Source organism: Canis lupus, chromosome 10 (genome assembly GCF_048164855.1).
Source record: "Canis lupus baileyi chromosome 10, mCanLup2.hap1, whole genome shotgun sequence".
Classification (NCBI taxonomy): Eukaryota; Metazoa; Chordata; class Mammalia; order Carnivora; family Canidae; genus Canis; species Canis lupus.
Genome location: NC_132847.1, coordinates 6,667,513 through 6,684,235, shown reverse-complemented (window position 1 = coordinate 6,684,235; position 16,723 = coordinate 6,667,513). Strand labels below are relative to the sequence as shown.

The 16,723-nt window shown below is 41.2% G+C and overlaps 1 protein-coding gene across 1 annotated transcript; it reads right to left on the bottom strand.

Annotated features, from left to right (window-relative positions):
* Positions 1-4,837: 4,837 nt before the first annotated feature.
* ARL14EPL (ARF like GTPase 14 effector protein like) lies at positions 4,838-16,717 on the bottom strand. The gene is made up of 3 exons (XM_072840613.1): positions 16,622-16,717; positions 14,347-14,486; positions 4,838-9,982 (listed from the first exon to the last, which is right to left on the bottom strand). Exons 1-3 carry the CDS (start codon positions 16,715-16,717, stop codon positions 9,760-9,762), a joined length of 459 nt encoding a protein of 152 aa, XP_072696714.1. The 3' UTR covers positions 4,838-9,759.
* Positions 16,718-16,723: the final 6 nt, after the last annotated feature.

Here is a 16,723-nt window from a genome sequence, read left to right as displayed (position 1 = left end):
CCAAGACATTAATGAAAATAAAGAAGTCGGGAATGGGAGTCCTTTGGCATGTAGTGAACACTAGATCCATATAGAACTAAGGTTCAGTTAAAATGGAAATTAGGTTTATAAAATTAAATATGAGTATTTTAATGTTTGATGATGTAAAATTAATGTACTGCTAAGAGAACAAGTTTCAGAATGGACAAAATAAGTGCAATCAAATTTTAAGAGTACTGATTTCTAAATCTTTCACACTATCTTAAATGAATACATGGCATAAGCAATAAATTGGCTGTAACTCTGTAGGCTTTTCTTAATCTTTGCAAGGGTAACAATCTGCAGAACTGTGGTCTGAATATGGTCCATCAGTATTCCTGTGGAACTATTTCACTCATATTGTTTGATCTACTCAGTGATGACAGAGGCAACATAATCAGAGAGATTTTTATTTTGAAAACAATATGAAGTGACTTAATATTTACATCTTGCTTCATGAATCATATTCTACTCCTGAAGGCCCTTGAGTTTGAGACTCTGGCTTTAGAGGAGTATTTTAGGAACACATGCCTTTGTTAAAGAAGCAATGATCTAAAATAATTTCCTTGGTTTCTTTTCCTTCTCTTATCCACTTTACTAAAATCATTTTACATGTCTATAGGTAGATTGCATATATCACATACAGATCAAGATCCAGACATAAATATGCATACAGGGATCACTGGAATTCAATTTGGCAAATGTTCGCAAGATTCCTGACTAGTAAGATTTTTTCTATAATTTTCATCATCTACTTTGTATTTCCCTGCCTTGCTGGAATTTCCAAAAATGAGAATGTATTGTTTGTACAGAAACAGTAAAGTCATCATTCAAAACATAATAAAAACAAAGTGAATTACTTTTGTGCCTTTTTTTTTTTTACATTAGATGCTAAAAGAGCTTACCTATCAATAACATTACTTTGAGTGACCGAAATATCAACATCATTTCTTGTGGTAATTTGAGTAATATTTATTCATTACTCATCATCAAAATTCACGTAAGATCATTTTTGTGTTAAAGAAAGAAAGGTTCAAAGTAAATTATTAATACTACTGCATTTAGAAAGAGTGTAATCACTTGTCTCCTCAGCATAACCTCCCATCTTTTGTTTACACGAGATTTAAGAGCTTTTCCCGTTAGCGTTTGTTTAGATATTAGTAGTGACAAGAGGGGCACAGTTACTTTTCTTCAGCATCAGACAGCACAACATTACTGAAGATAATGCGGTTCTTCTAACAAGTCAAAGAGCCAGAGAGGTCCTACCTGGTCTCATTAAAACCCCAGGTAACTCATAGGATTTGTTTGACATGTCACCAAATTCCCTCATTTTTCCAACAACACGCCAGCCCATTCTCAGTTCTGTGTCTAGAACTGGAGTCATTTCTCCTTTGTGATACTTTCAAACAGAAAAAGGTCATTAGGCAAAAGCTAATAAATCCAAATAAAGTATGGATCTCAGTTAATAGTAATGTATCAGTATTGGTTTATTAATTGTAACAAATATGCCATATTCATCTGATATCTGTTATTTAAAAAACACAGTCCTACCCCATGAGGAACTTACGAACTAAGGTGAAATTAAAAAAAAAAAAAAAAAAGACAATGCAAAGTAGACAAGAGCGCCATGGTTGATGTGAACACAGGTCACTGTGGATGCTCTGAATCCACCATGGTATTCATGGTACCATAATAGCCACCCTTTATCAAGCTATGCTTACTGTGTGTGCCCAGCATAGTTTTAAGTGCTTTACAAGCATTATTTCATTGTACCTCACAACAGTTCTATGGGCAGGTCCACTTGCAAGGATAAGGAAACTAACAAAGAGAATTTGCATAACTTTCCCACAGTCATTCAGTGGTGGTGGTAGGTAGAGCCAGGACCTGAATGCCATGTGCTAACTCAAGACTTGACTTTTCACCACTGTCCTGCTGAGAGTTCCAGAAAGGCTGAAGGTAACAAGGAGCATGATCTTCAAGAGAGCTCACAGAAACTTTGTGATGAATGCATAACAACAGAAGAGGCTAAGAAGGAAGAGTCAGAGAGGAATGCGGTAGAATCAAGAGTTGAGATGGCTTCAAGAACCAGAGTGTGGCCATCAGCATTAAATACCAAGAGGAGGTCAAGCAAAAAAAATGATATAAAGGACCTCGGGCTTGGGACACCTGGGTGTCTCCATCAGTTGAGTGTCTGACTCTTGGTTTTAGCTCAGGTCATGATCTCAGGGTCGTGGGATCTGCTCTGCATCAGGCTCTATGTTCAGAAGGGGGTCTGCTTGGGATTCTCTCCATCTCTCTTGCCTTGTGCCCCTCTCCCTGTTCACGCTGTCTCTCTGAAATAAATAAATCTTTTTTTAAAGGTCCTTGGGCTTTAACTATAGTGGTGTTCTTGGGGATCTTGGCAAGGGAAGTTTGGGGTGCATGGAGGTTGGGGGGAGCCAATGCCAAACACAGTGAGTTGACAATGAAGAAATACGTGACAGATATGGATATACAGAGGGCACCCAGCTGGCTCAGTCAATAAAGCATGGATCTCTTGATCTCAGAATTGTGAGTTCAAGCCCCAGGTTGAGGGTAGAGTTTATGAAAAAAAGAAAAGAAGAAAAGGAAAGGAAAGGAAAGGAAAGGAAAGGAAAGGAAAGGAAAGGAAAGGAAAGGAAAGGAAAGGGAAAAGAAAGAAAAGAAAAGAAAGAAAAGAAAAGAAAAGAAAAGAAAAGAAAAGAAAAGAAAAAAGAAAAGAAAAAAGAAAAGAAAAGAAAAGAGAAAGAAAGAGAGATACATTGAGTGCTGAGCATTATTTCTAGAAGCCTGGCTGTCCAGATAAAGGAGAGCTCAGCAACAAACGTCTACCCAAAGAGAGATCATTTTCTACAGTTGGTTTTGCTTTGTTTTTCTAAAAATGGAGAGACCAGAGCATGGGTAGTGGGTGCTGAGCTGACCCACCTAGCTTCTCTTCCACTCAGTTTTGCAACAGCATCTAATTTTATGACTATTCCTCTTCTCCCACTCCATGCTGTCTTGTTGGGATTGCCAGTCTGGGGCGCAGGTTCTGACCCACCTTAGGACCACTCAATACTGTCACCAGGGACTTTAGAACTTGATTGACACTAGGATAAAAATGGTTAGAGTTGATTCACCCCAACAATGAGGAGGAGTCCAGACCATGGTTAAAAACCTCTTATGATTTTTCAGCGTGACCATATGGAAGCTTTCCCTGGCAGGCCTCAGGGAAGAAAGTTGCCTGTCCCACACCAGTGGGGTGCACAGCCAGGGCACTGAGTCTGAGGGGGAGTTGCAGTCAAGGACTAAGCCCCTTTGGCTCATGCTCTTGGCACACTTGCATTTCTGGCCAGGTGCCTCCATTCCTTGGTCCCTTTCTCTGAGGCTTTGGGCACAGATCTTCTTCAGTTACTTCTACTCCTTATCGGGAGGAGGAAGGAATCTGAAAGACACCTTTCTCCACTCTGACTCGGTAGCCATTACTCTTCCATGTCTAGACCTTACCCACCTTGTCTCCCCCAACACAAGGGGCATAAAGTTTTATTTATTTTTTTTTAAATATTTTTTTATTTATTTATTTATGATAGTCACACACAGAGAGAGAGAGAGAGAGAGAGAGAGAGGCAGAGGGAGAAGCAGGCTCCATGCACCGGGAGCCCGACGTGGGATTCCATCCCGGGTCTCCAGGATCGCGCCCTGGGCCAAAGGCAGGCGCCAAACCGCTGCGCCACCCAGGGATCCCGGGGCATAAAGTTTTATGCAGGAGCCTTCCGTTCAGGGCTCCCCTTGGCAGTGTTTGCACAGATCTACCTGAACCTTGCCCAGGAGGAACATGGAACAGAGGGAGTCCTGCTCCGTCTGGTATTAGTCTCCCTCTTATTCCACTGCAGTGCCTAAAGACTTGAGTCTTCTTCTTTGGCTCTATTTGTTGCTTTAAGCAGCTACTATGTCAACCTGACCACTCAGCTCTCCCCCAGATCAGCGGAGATCCTGACCACTGGTCCTGAAGGCCACGGTCTATAATGCAATACTACCCATCCCCAGAGAGCTGCCCTGGCACCTGTTCTTCTCAAAGCCAGTTCTTGTGCATTTCCTTACACATGATGGGCCCTTTTTTGGCTTCAGTTAGCCAGAGCTCTTTGTAGTTGCAAAACCCTAGCTGTCTTGAATGTATCTATAGGCTGATCATGAAAAGCCAACAAAGAAACTAAAAAAAAAAAAAAAAGTCCATATCAGTCCACATAACTAACTGGGTATCTTCAACACAGACAGCTTGAGAAAGAGACATAATGGGAGTTATACATTTTATCTGAAATATTTTCTCAACTATATTTCAGCCAAATGTATCATTTTCAGTTATCGTCCTGAAGCAAAAAACAAAGTACCAAGATAAAGATATATTTACCATACCTAAGGGTCTGTCATAAATTTGGAAATGTTAAACTAAAATGTTGAATTAAACCTTGAGGGAAAAAACCCCAAATCTATTTCAGTAACAGTCTTGGTTTTGTTCTCTGTGTAAAACTTCAAATGCCCAAGAGTGGCCAGCAGAGGGAGCCAAAACCAAGCATGTAACGTTTTCTCCACAAACCTTTTAAGAAAATGGGTTATTAAAAACTGCAAAATGTAAATGAACCTCATCTTCTCAAAATATATGCAAAAATCACAGAAATCATATAACTTAATGCTATTCTGCTGCCAAGTGCTGTATAGAAAATTTTAAAGCTGGAAGGAGATTCTGAATCTCAAGTAGTTCTAAAAAGAAGCATCCCCACCTCTACCCCCCAACCTCCCTTCCTCTCTCTCTCCCTTCCACCTCTGGGACTTGCTTGCAATAACTCCTAAAAAGTAGGTAATTTGTATTTTATTTCAGTTGGCACATTCTGAGCTGTATAACAACAGTTTCTCATTTGTCACTGCTGGGAGCGTACTGGTTCATATTGGAAATAGGTTAGTTGAGAAGCCAGAGAGCCTCTAACTCAGACCTCTTAAATCAGGCCTTAGGTATACCTCAGGAAAGAAAAGGAACACGTTTCTTTTTTTCTTTTTTTCTTTTTTTTCTTTTTTTTTAAGGAACACGTTTCTGATGAAGGTTGGTTGAAAAAGAAAGTGCTCCAAGTATAAATATCTCTCCATTTTCTAAGTGGTTTTGGATGTTTTGTTTATAAACAAGATAATCCAACTTTGCCCAGCGTAAGAGAGGGAAAGGGATTTATTGAAAGGATACTGGTTTGTACTATCCTTTTAGTGGTTTAGAGTTAAAATGTGGGGGAGGGGTGCCTAGGTGGCTCAGTAGTTGAGCATCTGCATTTGGCTCAGGTCGTGATTCTGGGGTCCTGGGATGGAGGCCTGCATCAGGTCACCAAAGGGAGCCTGCTTCTCCCTCTGCTTATGCCTCTACCTCTCAATCTGTGTCTCCCATTATTAAATAAACAAAAATCTTTTTTTTAAACTGTGGGGGAGATATTTTCTGCATATAAATAATAAGAGTTAATTTTGTGAGAAGTAAGTTTCAAAATTTGAAAATTTAATTAAAGATGGATTTTAAAAAACAAACCCTTCAGGCACAAATGACTTTACCTACAATTTCCAACAAATATTTAAGGAAGAAGAATGTCATCTGAAACAAAGTCTTCCAGAGAAGAAAAAAGAGAGAGCTGTTCCCCCTCCTTTTGGGAAGCTAGCATTACCTGTATATCAAAACCTAAACAAGGGACTTCCACTTCCAATAAAGATGGGGTGGATATATTTTTTCTATTTCTCTCAGTAAATACAGCTAAAAAGGCTAGACATTATAAATAAAACAAGCATAAAACTCTGAAACATGGAGAGAGGCTGGCAGATGGATAAGGACCTGACAGAAGGCATGACACAGTGGGAATTGGAGTGCGTTCTCTTTTTACTTAATATCACCTATGATTTTTTCTTTCTTTCTTACCCGCTCTATCCCTAGAACCTAATAAAGTGTCTGGCAAGTAAGAAGTGCTTAGTAAATTAACGGATGAATAAATGAATGAGGGATCACTAAGTGGTGGATTGATTAAGCATGCACGACTGTTGAAAGCAGTGTTGGAGAAAAAAAAAATTAAACTCAGTCCCTGGGGGCACCTGGGTGGCTCAGTGAGTCAAATGTCTGCCTTTGGCTCAGGTCATGATCACAGGGTCCTGGGCTCCCTTTGCCCCTCACCTCCCTCGTGCTTTCTCTCACTCTTTCTCAATTAAATAAAATATTTAAATAAAAATAAACTCAGCCCCTGATCTCTGAATTTATTATATATGCACTAAACATTGGCCAACTTAAGAACACACAATCATACAAAGTGAGGGCGGATATCTGCTCAAACTACAAAGTCTAAACAAAAATCAACACTTCGTAGACATGTCAGTGATGATGTCATTTCCTTTCTACAGTACCATGGAAAAAGGAAGAATTTTAGGCAATCTGTGAAGATGAAAAAGAATATTCCAAATACAGGATTAAAATAGAGATTCTAAAAAAGAAACAGTATAAAACTGCTTGGCTACATCATAACTAGAGACCATTCTCCTGAATAACCTGAAAACTGACTTCTGCTGTTGTAGACACCATGAAGAAGGAAGGAAAAGAAATAAGATACAATGATTTTCTTGGGTGCCTGGGTGGCTCAGTTGGTTAAGCATCTGCCTTCAGCTCAGGTCATCATCTTGGGGTCCTGGGATTGAGCCCTGCATCGGGCTTCCTGCTCACAAAGGAGTCTGCTTCTCCCTCTACCACTGCTCCTCCCCACCAACTCATGCTCTCTTTCTCTCTCTCTCTCCCCACCCCCCAAAAGATAAAATTGAAAAAAAATATATAAGGATTTTCTTCTCATTATTTCATACAAGAATATGAGGTAATCTAAAGCACTCAATGCCTAGCACATACTAAGAATCAATAAATCCTAGGCAATCAAGAAATCCACACATCAAATGACACCTGCTTGCAGGGCTCCTTTACTGAACAACTGTAGGTGGTGCTGTTGACAGTGCCGTCTGTGCGAAAGGCACCCTCTGGCCGCACGGCACATATCCTAGATGGCTAAACACTGCAGACCTGCTCAAATATATGTTTCAGTTTTCAAGGCATTACAAAACGACAACCTGATACTTACAATTTCTATACATATACATGAAGGCACACCACCAGCATTAAGAGAGAGCCAAGCAGCAAAAGGAATATCCTGTTCTACTGATAATTTCCTTGGTTAATGTCATCAGACAGTTCGGCTATACTCCTTGTTAATCTGAATTCAGTTCAAATCACTAGAGAGCTTTGTTCATTTTGTGACAAAATTAGACACTTGCCAAATAAGTATCTGACAATTCACATAAATTTATTTTTGCAATGATCATTTAGTGCAAGGACCTTTTAAAAATGCATAGAATTGGCAATAGATCAAGATGAAATAATGTGATTTCTAAAAAAGCACTCCATCAAATGTTCTGGCTGGGTTTCCATAAAAGCAGTATGAGGTGTTTGCATAGTAATCATGCTGTCTTTTACTTTTAGTTTTTGCTTAACTCAGAAAACTCACCAACATAATTTCCCAACACACTTTTTAAACCGGTCCATTTTAGGGATACCTGGGTGGCTCAGTGGTTGAGCATCTGCCTTAGCTCAGGTCACGCTCCAGGGGTCCTGGGATGGAGTCCCTCAACAGGCTTCCCACAGGGAGCCTGCTTCTCTCTCTGCCTGTGTCTCTGCCTCTCTCTCTCTGTCATGAATAAATGAATAAAATCTTTAAAAAAAAGGTCCATTTTAAATCAGATTATCTCATCTAATGTTTAAGACATAAATGATGACAAGAGACAAAAGGGAAAGATACTTGAAGGTTAATTTGCCTAAGATTAATTTTGTTTTTAACATGAAAATAGGACAGCTAGTGATAAGGCAGTGTTTTTCAAACTTATCTGGTCATGAGTCTTACCTGGATGACTGAATGGATGACAAGCATGGATTTCCAGGCCTCATCCCCAGAGGTTCTGATTCCTGAAGTTTGGGATGGGGTCATTCTTAAAAGCAGTTAAAGAAGCTTTACTATCAGGCAAATCAGGGAAATACTTGGCGTCAGGGAAACAACACTGACCTAGTCATGGAGTTCAAAATACAGGCTACCAGCTCTTCTGTGTGTCCTTAGCTGACTCATTTTATCTCACTGGGGCTAAATCCTCAGTTGCATAAAACACAGGATGAGTTTTAGTCTATAATCCCCTGGAAGACAGGAGCCAGCTGGGCTGTGCTCACAGCCCAGTACCCTGTGCCTTGCCTGATGCCTGGCACACAAGAACCTCTCGATTATTATCTGCTGACTACTTCACTAGCTAGACAACATGCGAGATTCCTTTTCAAATTTAAAATTACATGCTTCTAAAAATAAATAAGCCATAACAGTGCACTTGGTCAGCCATTTATAAAACAATAGTTATTCTCAAAACAAAACAAAATATAAACCAAAAGAAGCACCCACTCCTTTTGACTGGCACGGTGTTGGTGAGCATTTCAGAGGATCATGCTCGTGCAGCTTGATCTCTGCCTTCTTCGCAGGACATGATGGTTCAAGGTAGTGAACTGGATGCACCTGGCTCACAAAAGTAAGAAGAGGCTCAGTGAAAGTGATTTGAAACTGGAAAACCCAGGAAATTATGTGGAAGACAGAGTAAGTTTTCCTGCTACACATACAGGAAAATGCTGTGACTATAGCATGGCTTTTAGGATTTTTGTTGTTTTAGTCCCAAAATATCCTGTCAAGTAACAAGTCAAGAATTATTAGGAACTTTCCCTGGCACATGTGGATTGTGCAGAGATGAATGCTTTTGGAACTGACAAAGAGGGGTACCTGGCTTAGCCAGTGGAGCATGCAAATCTTGATCTCAGGATTATGAGTTCAAGCCTTGTGTTGGGTCTAGAGATTACTTAAAAATAAAAATCTTACAAAAAAACAAAAAACAAATCCAAAGAAGCCTTAATTCAAATTTCTGTATACCTCCTACGATGTATCGGAATTGAGAAAAATCACATCACATGTCAAATCAACTGCATATCAACATGAGCTAACATGCAATTCACTTTTACGTAATAACTTGTTTCCTCCCTTTGGAAAAAAATTTTGAAAATACTGATCCTGAAATGGAAAAAAAAAAGTAAACCACTAGCTTTTAGGACATTCAAGTCCAGCTATATAAGTACAAATTCTTCATAAAAATATTGACAAGTGTTACCAAATTCAATTTTACTGTTATCAAAACATTAATAAAAAATAAGACTATGGGGTATACAGTGCAAAATCACAAGGCATGGGGGTTGGGGGTCTTTTATAACTGAAAGAGCAATTCTGGCTTGGAACTGGTGTTGGTAGGTAAGGTTGTAAGGGTAACTGGGTCTTATTAATTTATGATTTTGTGTGCTATGTAAGAAAAGCTCTCAGCTGCGGAATTCTGAACATCTTAAAACTACATTGTCTCAGGCAGTGAAGAGTAAAGAGATTTTCATCTTGAGAGCAGAGATAGAGGTGTGGTTGAGGTGACGCTGTCAGCCTCTGGTTACAAAGTGAAGCCGTCTGAGAAGACACGGTGAGAAGGCCCCAGAGTGAGTGCCCATTCTACACTGTTCTGTAGCTGCAGAGAAGAGGAGTCTTCCGTATACCTTCCCAACATTTCCCCACGCCCTAAAATCCAGGTTGGCTTGGCTGTAGAGAAGAACCAAAGCAGCCGGTGCAACAGCTCCTAGTCAGGAACGGGGTAGGGCAGCGAGCTGACCACCTCCCCGGCTTCGGTGACAATGGCATCGTACACCCACCGTCGGTTACAGCGGCACTCGGGCCCACACTTGTTGGAATTGCACTTGGGGCAAGGGTAGAAGCAGCCCAGACAGTTCTTCTCCAGGCAGTCACACAGATCAGCGTCATTACACATCAGCCTGCCACTTCTGTCGTACTTCTTCCTGACTCTGCCAGGAAAACAGATGACAGGACCAGTTTCCTCAGCATGGAAAAAAAAGAACCAGCATGCAGCAAACCTCGTAAGTACGATCCCTTAATTCCTAGGAAAGAGCACCCCAAGGATGACCCAGGCACGCTTCAGAATAGTCTCTCACGGGATCCCTGGGTGGCGCAGCGGTTTGGCGCCTGCCTTTGGCCCAGGGCGCGATCCTGGAGACCCGGGATCGAATCCCACGTCGGGCTCCCGGTGCATGGAGCCTGCTTCTCCCTCTGCCTGTGTCTCTGCCTCTCTCTCTCTCTCTCTCTCTCTCTCTGTGACTATCATAAATAAAAAAAAAAATAAAAATAAAAAAAATAAAAAGAATAGTCTCTCGCAGCGGTGCCCCGCCGAAATTCTACCAATTTCTAACAGGGCCAGGCTAGTCCCCGACAGTACCCTTCGTTCTTCCAGCGTGCCGGGGAGAGTAATATTGCACCAAAGCAGGTTATAAAGACCAGCTGGATAGAAGCTTCTTCCTACAAATGCCCTGCCCCCAACTTGTCTTTAAGACTATAAGCATTCCTGGGACGCCTGGGGGGCTCAGCGGTTGAGCATGTGCCTTTGGCTCAGGGTGTGATCTCAGGATCTGGGATCGAGTCCCACTGAGGCGGGAGTCCCTCCTTGCAGGAGGCCTGCTTCTCCCTCTGCCTCTCTTTCTCTCTCTCTCTCTCCCTATCTCTCATGAATAAATAAATAAAACCTTAAAAAAAAAAAAAAGACTATAAGCATTCCTGATAAGAACTTTCCCTGATAAATTACACTTTTTTCTTTCTACAAACAAGCACTCTGGTGAATATGATTCTGTTTTTTAATGACTTAAGATAAATGTTAGAACTGTCTCTGTTCCATCAACGGGAAAACACACACACACACCCCTCCTCTGTTAACAGTCTCCAGGGGCCCCTGCCTCTGTTCCTTTCTGGTTCTGCCCATTACCCAGGGCGGAGGGAGAAAGCAGGTGACCGAGGTGGGACCCCTGGTAAGCGCTGTGCGCGGGCAGGAAGCTCCTTGCTAGAGGCTCATCAGGGGCTGCACCCCAGCTTTGGGTTCCCACCCTTCCTCTGCCAGCCCCACCATCGTCCAGGAGGCGAAAGCATTCACAAGAATTTTACCAGCCTCTCAAATACAGGTTCTTTTGAAATAAACCCTTTCAAAATTGAGCTGCTTGAAAGCCTTAGTGTAAGAAAAGTGTCTCAGGACAGCCTATATCCATTATTAAGAATTGGAAATTAAGGGCAGCCCAGGTGGCTCAGCGGTTTAGCGCCGCCTGCAGCCCAGGGCGTGATCCTGGAGACCCTGGATCGAGTCCCGCATCGGGCTCCCTGCATGGGGCCTGCTTCTCCCTCTGCCTGTGTCTCTGCTTCTCTCTCTCTCTAAATGAATAAATAAATAAAATCTTTAAAAAAAAAAAAAAGAATTGGAAATTAAAAAAAAAAAAAAAAAGGCTGGCCCTCAGCTCGTGTGGTGAGATTAGGAGACTTCTCCACCCTTTGTCCTGAAGCAGACACAGTAATGCTCTCCCCTCTCCTTCCCTCCTTCCTTCTCCTAACAAAGCAGGGATCCCTAACAGAGGATCGCTATGGAGACTCGCTGCCTGACGCCTCATGTTCTCCCTTCCACAGGAATACCTTCCACTGAAGAGTGATATTTAAAGCACTTCATCCGTGGCAGGAGGGCTTCCCACCCCCTGCTAAGCCCACCAGGAGATTCAGATGTCAGCACACCAGGGGATTTAAAATCCATTATGGAAATCGGGGAGTGGGTGGTCATGAAGCCACCGGAGAGCCCATATGGGACCTTGTCCTGGTCCCTTTGCCTCAACCCAAATTATTCCCTCACCTTAATTCAGATACCAACAGGCAAATTTTATAATTTCCTGCCCACCTGATGCTATCTTCTATAAAATTCTGAATTATCATACACACACAAGCGTGCAAAACATACATGCACAAATAAAAAAGACGAAGCAAACCTCCACATCCCCACTGCCCAAACTGATAAAGGGTCTAACAGCGTTGACATCCTCTTCATGCCCTGCCCACTGCATCCCTCAACCCCACCTTCCAAGAGGAACCACAGCTTGCTGTTATAAAAATCATGTCATAATCATGTTACAAAAATCAGGTTACAAAAATCAAGTCTCTGTCTGGCTCAGTTGGTAGAGCATGCAACTCTTGATCTCGGAGTCCTGGCACTTGGAATCGTGAGTTCAAGCCCCGTGTTGGGTGGGGAAAAAATCATCTCCCTGTTTCGGTTACATGTGTATGAATCCCCAAGCACATTGCATTTCCCTATGTCGTGATTTGCAACTTACTCATGATGGTACATCTAGCTGTTATTCAAATATTTTCACTTCTATGTGCATTCCACTGTATAACTTGTATATTCCACTGAGAATATACAAGTTTCTCATCTTTTCCATTATGGATGGGCATTTTGACTATTACTATCTTTTTTTTTAAGATTTTTTAAAATTTATTTATTCATGAGAGACACACACAGAGAGAGGCAGAAACACAGGCAGCGGGAGAAGCAGGCTTCATGCAGGGAGCCCGATGTGGGTCTCGATCCCAGGTCTCTAGGATCATGCCCTGGGCTGAAGGCAGGCGCTAAACCGCTGAGCCACCCAGGGATCCCCAACTATTGCTATCTTATTTTCTTTATTGTTATAGCAATGCTATGAAATTTTTGAACATGTCCCCTGTTGTACATGTATAAGAGTTTTTCTAGGATATATAAGCAAAAGTGAAGATGTTAGGTCATAAGGTATATAGGTGATACTAAAATTTTTTAAAGAGTGGTTGCACCATATTAGACTAAGTTCATGACCAATAGCTTCATCAACATTGACATTATCAGACTAAGTACTGCCTCTCTGGGGAAGTGGGGCACTGCCCTGTACTACACTGATGTGATTCCATATCCTTTTTTTTTTTTTTAAAGATTATTTATTTATTTATTCATAGAGACACACACAGAGAGAGAGGCAGAGACACAGGCAGAGGGAGAAGCAGGCTCCATGCAGGGAGCCTGACGTGGGACTCGATCCAGGGTCTCCAGGATCACGCCCTAGGCTGCAGGTGGCGCCAAACCGCTGCACCACCGGGGCTGCCCTGTGATTCCATATCCTGAATGTTTCTTAACCTTTTCTTCTACAAAATGCCTGTTCGTTGATTGGTTCATTTTTCTCTTTGGATGTTTAACCTTTTCTTATTGACTTGTATATATTTTGGATACATAATCTTTCAAATTATAAATAGCTTCTCCTATCTTGTGGTTTGTCTTTCATTATTTTTCAGGTGTCTTTTAATGGACATAAATTCTTAATTTTGATATAGTCAAATTCATCAATCTTTTTCTTTAGGGTTTGCTTATACTTATGATGTGCTAATAATTGATGTCGGAAACAAAGCAGAAAAAATTATTAAATTTCTTTACTACCTACAGCCCACTGACAAGTCCTTGAAATAGGCAGAGTGACAGTCCTCTGGGAACTCAGCAGCCTTGATGTTGATTCTTGGCTAAGGGCAAAAGGCAATCTTAGCCCAACCCCCAGGACCCTGTGAGTCTACTTTAACATATAACAATTCCTTTTGAAACTTCCTTTATCTCTACCCACCAAGATCCATGTTGGCAGTCATCCCCAAGCATATGACCCACTGACATACATCTGCATGGACTCATGACTGAAGGTTTACTAAACAGTAATAAATGACCTTTCCCAACAATAGCTAGGGCCCTCAGGATCCTGGAAACCTTGTTTCCAAAATACCTGGGAGGCTAACACTATCCATAACCCCCTTCCAACTTGAAAGTGCATAATGTGCCGTTCCTCATGACCCCAGTGAAGCTCTTTCTGCTCCCGGGTCCTATCCCTGTGCTTTAATAAAACCACCTTTTTGTACCAAAGATGTCTCAAGATTTCTTTCTTAGCCATTGGCTCTGAACCGTATCATCTTTCCTATATCAGCAATCATTGCACTTATGATATATCCTTGCATATTTGATACCTGAATTCATTCCCACGATTATATTATTTCTCCTTCTGGTGATACATCTTTCTTACTTTTCATCATCTTTCTTACTGAAGCTATTACTCTAATCCAAGGGCTTCTTGAAAAAAATTGATTCCTTCCTTCTTCTTTAAAAAAAATTGATTCCTAGTTTGGGATTATTGCCTATTTCTTGAAGTTACTAACTTCCAAACACATTGGGTGATACTGTACTTTAGAAAAGATATTTTTAAAACATAAAAAAGAGGCAACCTCTCCTTTGCCAAAACTCATGTATTTTATAATCCCACAAATCAAATGTAAGAAATCATGATCTTACTTGTATTTTACAGAAAAATACTCATTCATCTTTGACATCCGAGCTTTCTTTTTCTGCTGCCTTGTTTCAGGATTGAAGTCTGCTACCTGTGGGCCCGGGTTTTGAAACGCCAAGCATTTTAACTGCCGCTCTATCTGTTGCTATGAAACAAATAACATATATTGGTAGTAAGAACTGGATAATTTTGTTTTATGTTGTATCAAAATAAACCTTCTGTAGTAAGAACTGGATAATTTTGTTTTATGTTGTATCAAAATAAACCTTCTGTAACTTTTGCCATAATGTCATGAAAGTACAGATGTTTTACTTAGAGAAATAAACAGCTTAATTTCATCACATTTCAAAAGATGTTGTAAATTTCCTCAAAGCAGGGGATTCTGAATAAAGAAATCCATAGTATAAAACTCATATAATATAAATAAAGGAGTGTGTCTGGGTGGCTCCGTCAGTTGAGCTTCTAACTCCTGATCTCAGCTTGGGTCTTTTTTTTTTTTTTTTTTTAAGATTTATGTATTTATTTTAAAGGAAGGGGAGGGGCAGACAGAGATGGAGAGATAGTCTTAAGCAGATTCCCTGCTGAGGACAGAGCTCAATCTCACTATCTTGAGATCCCAACCCGAGCCAAAATCAAGAGTCAGATGCTTAATCATCTGTACCACCCAGGTGCCTCTCAGCTTGGGTCTTGATCTCAGGGTTGTGAATTCAAGCCCCACATTGGGCTCCACACTGGGCATGGAGCCTACTTTAATAAATAAGTAATAAAATAAATAAACAAATAAATAAATTAAATTTATAAATATAAATAGCTATATATATATGTATATATTATGTATATGTATTATGTATGTGTGTGTGTATTGCTGTTGTTGTTGTTCTGCTTAGTTGTTTTTATATATATATAAACCAAGCAGGAACAAAATTTCTTTTGTACTTGCAAAATACCCGGTGGCTTCTCAAATCTGGTGGGGATGAAAGTCAGAATTAGCGTTTTATGGAGGACAAAAACAAGGGAGTAAAGTCCTGCAGTTGTTGGCTTGAGAAACCCAGGTGGAGCGTCTGAAGCACCTCAAACCACAGTGAGAACCCCAGGTGCACACGGCCCCTCCCCCTGAATTCCATGTTCTCGAACAGGTTTCAAAACAGTCATTACTTGGGTGTGTGGACTCCATCAGGGCTTTGAGGCAGTATGAAGCCTGAAAGATCCGCTCTCAGTGAAAGCCACACTTGAAAAAGAAAATTTTCCTAGAATGGCTTTCTAGAGTGTTAGTGGAAATTTTCAAAAGAAACGGTCCATTTACAATTGGAAGGGAAACCAAGCCTAATGGAGACAAGCAACAAAGATGCTTTGATAAATCCTGATACCTTATTTCAAAAATGTAGCACATATGTCATGAGGAAAGGGCATGCCCTGCTCAAGGATTTTAGGAGAGAAGCATCTGAATGGCCCCCAAACACACAGGCTGATGGACATACAGATGAAATATTTTACCTGGAAACAAAAGGGGATGTTGTACAAACCAGTGTACAAACCAGTGACAGAGTCGCGGCCTGATCGGCAGTCCATTGAGCTTGATACTAGTCCAGGCTGCCTAAGATAACATACACACGTTTCTTGACATTTTCATCGCGGTGTGTGTATGTATGGGTTTGCTTTACAAACTTAACCTCATGAAACAACTCAGTGATTAGGTATGGCCATGAAAAAATGCAACTCCATACCATCGATTACCATTCTCCGTTGCATAGCAAGAGTCTGGGGACAGAGACCTGAGGGCAAGGCCAGCTGTGTCCAGGTCTTGGCGCTGCCCCTCGGTAGTGGCATGCCTCCAGCCAGCTCCCACTTCTCTGAACCTCAGAGTCTCCTTTCTGCAAAATGGGCTAACAGGAGCATCTTGTTTGTGAGAAGGATTTGGTGAATTAATATATACAAAGTTTTAGAATTATGACCAGCACATAATAGGGAAGAAAAAAAAACAAAGGTTTTTAAAATACTCTTCTTCAAGGGCAGGATTTTATTGCACAGAACACTGGGCTATAAATCAAGAGAGGTAAGTGGCGGGGGGGTGGAGGAGGGGGGGCACATGTGAAATGGGACCAGCCCCGCAGGGACCAGAGTGAAAAGTGTAAGGGGAATGTCCCATTCATAGAGAAGCAGAGAACCTTCCTGTGAAATCCTGACTGGACCCACCTTCCACCCAAGTCCACGCTCACCTCAGAGATCTCCAAATTGAGACCTCTCCAAATACCATGAAACCCTAATATCCATTTGCCATACCAGTTGCTTCTGTCCAATGTGACAGTTTTTCTCAGGAGGACTTTGACTTGTGTGTCCCTCGTGAGTGGAATTGTTTTTGTCTGATTGGTCATTCATTTCTGA

Coding starts and splice junctions, on each gene's coding strand:
- ARL14EPL (XM_072840613.1), bottom strand. CDS start 16,717: ATGAATGACCAATCAGACAAAAACAATTCCACTCACGAGGGACACACA. Junction 14,487..16,621: donor ACATTGGACAGAAGCAACTG/GTATGGCAAATG, acceptor TTTGTTTCATAG/CAACAGATAGAGCGGCAGTT. Junction 9,983..14,346: donor TATTTTTCTGTAAAATACAA/GTAAGATCATGA, acceptor TTTTCCTGGCAG/AGTCAGGAAGAAGTACGACA.